Source organism: Micromys minutus (genome assembly GCF_963924665.1).
Source record: "Micromys minutus genome assembly, chromosome: 32".
Lineage (NCBI taxonomy): Eukaryota > Metazoa > Chordata > Mammalia > Rodentia > Muridae > Micromys > Micromys minutus.
Genome location: NC_137967.1, coordinates 18,355,909 through 18,363,377, shown reverse-complemented (window position 1 = coordinate 18,363,377; position 7,469 = coordinate 18,355,909). Strand labels below are relative to the sequence as shown.

At 57.4% G+C, this 7,469-nt stretch overlaps 1 protein-coding gene across 1 annotated transcript; it reads right to left on the bottom strand.

The window, feature by feature from the left end:
• Positions 1-21: 21 nt before the first annotated feature.
• Positions 22-4,348, bottom strand: ERFL (ETS repressor factor like; the record flags this gene model as incomplete). The annotated part of the gene is made up of 5 exons (XM_080909280.1): positions 22-467; positions 1,044-1,161; positions 1,274-1,469; positions 1,690-1,924; positions 4,282-4,348. The coding sequence occupies 5 exons, from the start codon at positions 4,346-4,348 to the stop codon at positions 22-24; spliced, it is 1,062 nt and encodes a 353-aa protein (XP_080765406.1).
• Positions 4,349-7,469: the final 3,121 nt, after the last annotated feature.

Below are 7,469 nucleotides of genomic sequence, written 5' to 3'. Positions count from 1 at the left end.
TCACCAGCAGAATCCCTCTGCTCAGCTGCCGCTCCCCCCTTTGCCTGACTTGGTCTTGGGGGACACTGGTAGACCCTCATCGCCCTCACTGTCAGAGCTGCAGCCGCTGACATCTGTGATCTCCAGCTCAGAGTCACTGTCCTCCTTCCCAGCCAGTGTGGCCTCTGGACCTCCAGCCCCCGGGAGTGCCAGGCGAGGGGCCACTGCCAGCCCCGAGGGGCGCTCGGGGCCCAGGCCCTCCCCTGTTGCAGCAAGCAAGGGTGCAGCCATGGGCCCTCCCCCTGCTCCTGCAGTGGGCAAATGGCCCAGGGAACCCAAAGGGTTGGGGTAGAAGTGAGGTGGGTAGAGAGAGGGGGGCAGCTTGGGGAAGGGGCCCGTGAGGTATGGATTAAAGTTCCAGGGGTATTCAGGAAAGGCGCGGCCGTAAGGACCCAGTAGGCTGGGTGGCTTGGAGTAGCCGGTGGCACCTAGAGGGGCATAGGGAACAGGTCAGGCTGGCCCACTAGCCATTTGGGAGCTTGCTTGCTTGGTGTGTGTACCTCCTGCCTGGTCTTCCCAACCCTCTTCTACCTCCCCCACTTCCTTTAACCTGCCTCCTCCCCAAAACCCTTTCTGGCCAACTCCCTCCCTCAGCTAAGTTGCTCTGCAGCGAGCTTTCTCTGCCTTGATTGGTTTTTAGAAACACGCCCATTATGTAACCCAGGTCAGCTTCCAACTTGTCTCCCTGCCTCGGCCTCCTGAGTGCTCGGCCTAATGCAGCTCCGCTTGATACTGAACTTGATCTGGAGTCAAGATGAAGACTGAGCAGCTTCCTCCAGCTTGCTGTCCCCTGTGCTGGGATCTCTGGTGTGTGTGACTGTAACCTGCTTTCTTCCAGCCTCTGACTGGGCTTCATCCTTACTGCTCTTACATACATCCCCTCTCTGGCTCTTAAACCCACACATAGACTATAGACGCATCTCTGCCGGGCATCCCGCTATCCTGTCTCCTGGAATCTACTCTCCACATGTGCAGATCCCCTCCCCCAACCCCCAGGCCCTTACCAGAACCCAGGAATGGGAAGGGGCTGTCCAGACGTAGTTTATCCGTCTCTGGGGTGAACAGGGGCGTCCGGCCCCCTGGCTCTCCTAGGCGTGGGGTAGAGAACAGGTTCTGCAGGGTCTGGAGAGGGAGGTAAGGAGGCGGCACTGCTTAGCCCCTCTGGAGAGGATAGTCGTGTTGGGGATACTAAGCACCCGTCCTCCAGCACTAAGATTCCAGTATCCAGACTCACCTCAGGAGTCAGGGGTGGAGCATCTGGCCCAGGCGCCCCAGCAAAGGGCCCAGGGGTCAGCAAGAGCGGGGAACCGGTGGCAGCGGCAGCCACATCCAGCAGTGGATAATTAACAAGTACGACTTTGCTGAAGTTGAACTTGTAGGTGAACCTCTTCCCTTTGGTCTTGTGGAGAATGCGCTTGTTGTAGTAGTAACTGTGGGAGAGAGGATGGGGTACTGGGGAGGGGAAGGGGAGGGCTGGGGCAGTAGCTGGGCTTGGGTTCCTCTGGTCGCCAACCCCACCCATTATCCACTCACGAGTACTGGGGTCCACTGGAATTCAGTCCTAGGATACAGAGGGGATACCCCACCTTTGGGGTGGGGACCGGAAGGGAGAGGAGCAGGATGGGAGTCTGGACCACAGCCCCTCCTCACCGCAGGGCCCGGCTCAGCTTGTCATAATTCATGTGGGGCTTGCACTTGCGAATGCCCCAGAGTCGGGCCACTTCATCGGGGTCCTTGATGACGAATTCCCCGTAGTCCCCCTGCCAGGCGATGACGCCCTGGTACTCCTCCTTCTGCAACAGCTCCAGGATAAAGTGCCACAGCTGGATCTGCCTGGAGCCTGGGGAAGACTCCGGCTTGTAGGCCCAATCTGGGAAGGCAAACCCTAGGGACAGGAGACAGGGAGGCCTTAGGGTTAGGAAACTGTTGGAGGCTCTGGGTATTACTGGATTCTGCAGTTTGAGGTGTCCAGTCTCTGAGGAGCATCTTATGGGTGAGTGAATTACTCTTCAGACCAAGCTGTGCTTGAAACTCCTCCCTAAGTTACCTAAGTAGCTGGAAAGAGCCTCTACGTTTGTGCCCCCACATACCTTGGTGCAGACCCCTCACTGCTCCTCCCCCCAGTTCAGCCAGGGAGGAGAGGGTAGAATTGAGAGAAACCCATTTCCTTCATCCACGGCTGTCCTGGGATGTGGCTGAAGAGGGCCCGTTCTGAGCAGTGATCACCCTCAGGAGGCCTGAGATATTTCCTGTGTCTTGTGATCTGCCCCTTACCTAAGGTCCCCACTGGCACACACGCTCAGCCTGGATGCATCTGTGTATCTGCCTCCCGTGTGTCCCTTCCTGTGTGCTCCCATCTTCAGACTGTCCAGTACAGGGCTGTGTGTTGATTCAGGCACAGCCCTGTAGGAACCCATGGCAGATGGCACATCACACACCTATCTACTTGCCATGTTAGTCTGTGGGACACAGCCACACCCAAGTGCCACACACAGATGCAGGCTACCTGAGCTCTATGGGACTCAACAACCCAGCATCCAACATCCACTGCAACATGCACAACACACACACACACACACACACACACACACACACACACACACACACACACACACGAGCCCCACAGCCCAGCTAGCGCCTGGTGAGATAAAGGTAATGAGTGACAACCAAACAACCTCCCAGGTCTACACTCAGGCACGTGTGCCTCTGTAATTGTGTGGTCCAGTTGCCATTACTTCACTCTGGGAGGAGGAGCATCCTGGTTCACGCCGTCCATATGCACTGAGAGGCCGGGAGCAGAGATCTTACCTACCCCTGGGGTTTCTAATCTAGAAGGCTCTGGATCCCAGTGCCTACACCAGCTCCTATATTGTCCTCTGTCTCCTCCTACTTGCCCTGAGATTAGCATGACCCAGACATGCTTTAATCTGGTCTCTAGCAAGCCGAGAGCAGTACTAGAGACAAGGAAGGCTCGGGAAGCCATCACAGGCTGGGATGTGGGAGGGACTGCTGAGCTGAGAGACCTGGGTCCCTGTATCCAGTTACTGTGTAACCAGAGGGCAGCTCCTTGTCCTCTCCGGCTTGAGGTTCCAAAAGCAGGAGGCAGGGAGGACAAGAATCTCACCCAGGCTGCCCTCTGGTGTGTGGGTACCTGTGCAGGCAATGCCCTAACTGCCAAAGGACGGACAGTTGTCACCACTCCCTGTGGAAGGGGGGTATTAATCTCTGAGCCATCTCACCTCGGATGCCATGAGCAGGGTGGACCCTGGCCTACCCATGCCTATAGCACACTTCCCTGGGAATGCCACCGAGTCACAAACATGTTTGAACAACCAAGAGACCAGAAGGGATCCACTGAGAGAGGACTGTGACAGCAGACAGACAACCCCAAAACCTAGCATTGGGGTGGGGGGGACACAGAGACACAGTCTGGAAACAACACAGATCCTGATATACAGGCCCAGGGCCACCTACCCACACCCTGCAAAACATACCTCAGTTATCCACCAAGGGTGTCACAAGCTACCAGAGGCGGGCAAGTCCTCTCTACCCCACCAGAGCAGGAGCGGAGCACGCAAGCTGGCAGACGCCAAAAGTATATAAAAGCATGACCCCGAGATGCAGAAACCGGAATCGTTCCTGTGGCCTCTGTGATCCAGTCTGTGTGTGAGCGGGCACGCATTCACACAAAGATGGCCTCCCTGCAGACACTTGCCCTCTGTGACCCCTTCAGGAACGCTGAAGTGTCATGCATGCATACACCCTACAATGAAACTCAGAGCAGAAAGACAGGCGGTCTCAAAGACTCCCTCTGATTTGGTGACTCACTCATGCCTCTCCCGCTAGCTTAAGCACCACAGGCATCTCTTTTCTTCTCTTTAGGCTCTCCCCTCCCCTTGTGCCTAGCCAGAGCTCTGGGCTCTGCCCTATCGAGGTAGGTGCAGCCTAGGTGGACATGGTAGAGAAATCCTCCATCCCAGCCCCCTCGGTCCTCATCCCTCCCGACACCCCATTCATCCTCCGAAAGCCCCTCGACCTTTGTGTCCCAGCAAGCAGGAGGCAGGGAGAGCAGACCGTGAAGAAGTTTCTGGTCAAGTTTCTCATGAAAGGGTTTGTAGCCAGGGAACAGATGGAGACCGAAAACAGACAGGTTCACAGGTGCATGAGCGAGATGGGAAGAGGAAAGATAAGGAAGGGGGTGCAGCCCCTGGGAGGGGCTGTGAGGATGGACAGGACGGTTACCAGGGGTCCAGAGAGCCGGCAGAGCAGGCGGGGCGAAGAGAAGGTCCGAGACACAGCTACAGTCCATGGTAGAGCAAGCCCTGCAGAAGCCGGGACAGAGACAGGACAGCGGGAGAGAACCCGGTCAGCCACTGGGGTGCTGCGGGGCTCCTCCCCTCCTAGGACCTCAACCTGATGCCAGCCCGACTCATCGCCTTTAGTCCTCAACCCCTCCTGGCCCACTCTCTCCCCTCCTGAAGTCCCGGTGTCCCTAACCGCTGCCCCTCCCTCCTGCCCTGCACCCTCCTCTACGGTCCTCTTCACCAAAGTCTGGTTATCTACCGCTCGCAGACCCTCAGCACCATCCACCCACCCTGATGCCCTCCACACTTGTCACTGGCTATCCTGCCTCCGGCCTGACCTCTGGGGGAGTAAGGGGTTGGTCCCTGGGTCTCTGGGTCTTCCTGTCTCCCTCTGCCTGTGGCTCTCTCCAGCTACTTCAGATTTATCACGCTCCGAAACACAAATTCGCCCCCACCTGGCTGTCCCCCTGGCAGCTCCTTCTGGCTCACACTGCAGCAGTGGCCAGCTCAAAGCTGGCAGGGCTGGGTACCTGCTAGATAAGCTGGAAGGAGCAGGCCCAGCCCCTGCCTTTTCTCCCCAAGTAGACATCCCCCAGCCCCCAGTCTGCCCCCTGAGCCCACAGACCACACCGCTCCTCACCCTGCCGCTCACCAAAGGTTCTCTATTTTTTTCCGCCTTAGACCTGTCTCCCCACTTCTCAGACACCCCTTCTAGGACACACACACACACACACACACACCACAGAGTCTTCTTCCTTTCTCTCAAGGTAGAGCCACCCAACAAGCCTTCTGCCCAAAGGAACCCATGAACCCCTGCCTCAAACCTGCTGCTCAAAGAAGATTCTCCATTCCAAGATCAGCTGGCCTCCCCTCTCAGACACTCCCTCCCCACAGACAGTCTCCCCCCCCTCAAACACCTGTCCACTCAGATTGGCATTACCCCTCAGATGCCCTTCCCCTCAGATTGGCAACCCCACTTAGATACCTCTTCCTTGACTAGTCTCTGTCCTCTGACACAAGCTTCCTGCTTCCTTTCCGTGACATCCACCTCCCCCTTAGGACATTCCTTCCCCTTGGATCTGCCTCCTCCCAACACAGGCTCCCTCAGATCTCCACTTCCTCAGAGAACCTGCTTTGTAGATACCTCATTCCATTCTCAGTACCTTTGCCCTCTGAGCCCAGCCCCTCAGAAACCCTCATCTATAGCCACGTGTCCGTTCCACACTCACTGCAGCTACCCTTAGACAAGACATCCTTTAGCTGCCCTGCCTGGACTCAGGGGTCTCCACACACCACACACCCTTTCCCTCAGATACCCCACCCATTAGACCTTCTACAGACACTCGGACACCTCACCCATACCATACAGCCAATAAACCCCATCTCACTCCTGGATACTTCTGTCCTCTCTGTATCTAGCTCCCCACCGCTCCCCCAACACTTCCTTGGCCCGCTGGAGTCGCCCCTGCCAAGGGCCACCCCTCCCATACTCCATCTCTCTGGGAGCCTTTCCTTATCTCTCTTCCCTGTTCATTTCAGTCTCTCCCTGTACTCGGCCTCCTTCCCTCTCTCCTCAACTCTCTCCTCTCATCCCTCAGTCCCATCTCCCATTTCTCAGTCTCTGCCCACCCACTTCCCAGAGCTGTCTCCCAGTCCCCTACCCCTATTTCCTCCTCCATCCCTCACTGATCCACCTCCCCGCGTCTCTCTGTTTCCCCTATCTCTGTCTCTCCATCTCTCTCCCTCGTCTGCCCACCTCTCCCTCCTCCTCCCGGGCCCCTTCCTCTCAGCCCCGCCCATCCCGTCTCTACCATTGCGTCTCCACCACCACCTCACCATCTCTTTCCCCCACACACACACTCACCCCCGTCTAACTCCCCCCCTCCTGCTCTCTCTGGGTCCCCCCTCCCTCCCCCACCCCCACCCCCCATTGGCCCCTCTCATTTCCGTGTTGGTTTTGATTTCTCTTCCCAACGCTTTCAACTCCCCGCCGCCTCCTCCGGACACGTTATAACGAGGAGCCGTGGGATCGGCGCTCCGGGCCCTGCTCCCACGCTCCCCCCGTCGTCTCTCACACACATCTCTGTCTCCTCGCAGTCTCTGCCGCCACTTTTCCCCCCTCCCATCTCTCCCGTGTCTAGTCTCCGGCCTCTGTGTGTCAGCCCCCCACCCCCACCCAGAGGACCTGGTTCTGGTCCCTCCAGCTGGGTCAGTCTCCGCCTAGACCAGCAGCATTTCTCCCACGTCTGTTGCTAGCATCTCCAGGTCACATCTCCCTGTCTCTGTGTCCCTGAGCCTTTAGTCTCCACATGGTTCCTTTCTCCATTTCTGGGTGTCCACATCTCTACCTCCCTGTCCGGGTCTCTTTCTGGCAAAGTCCCTATCTCCGTCTCTAGGTCTCCCTCTTGGGGCTCCTTTGATCTGGCTGTGCCCCTGGCACTCCCCTAGCCCCATTGATTGTTGATCGACCCATAGAGGAAGTAGGGCCTTCGGCCTGGGGCTATAGGGCCAGGCAGCAGCTTTGGCAGAGACACTGGACAGATGGACAGACAGCCCCAGCCCCAGTGGCTGAGGAGGGGGAGAAGCCGCATCACAAGCCCCTCCCCGCCGGCCGGCACGGTGCGGATGGGGACTCCGGGCAAGCTTTAATTTTTAATTTTATTTTGCTTCCTACCCCCCCCTCACCCCCATCTCTAGCGCCCGAAGCCATGGCACCGAATGTGTACGCTGAGTGAGGCAGCCGTTTGGAGAGGGGCTGGGTGGGCAGAGGCTGTCTCCCCCTGCTCCTTGCCAAGTACAATTACACAGACCCACACCTACTGCAAGCACACAGCCCACATCACACAGGCCAACAAAGTCACATACACCACCGCATTCCCTACACACCATCACACACATACTCTACACCCCCACAGCCACACACAACTCCCGAAACACAGCCCACCCTTCGGTAGACCTACACACAGCAGCGTTGTCAAGTACAACAGTAGCAGACACATGATCTGCCTAGCCAAGGTATAGTAACACAGGCACCGGGTCACACACCAGTGCCCACAAATCCAGAAACACAGACCTTCAGTCACAGAGGCACACAATCACACAGAGAGACGACATCATACAGAAACA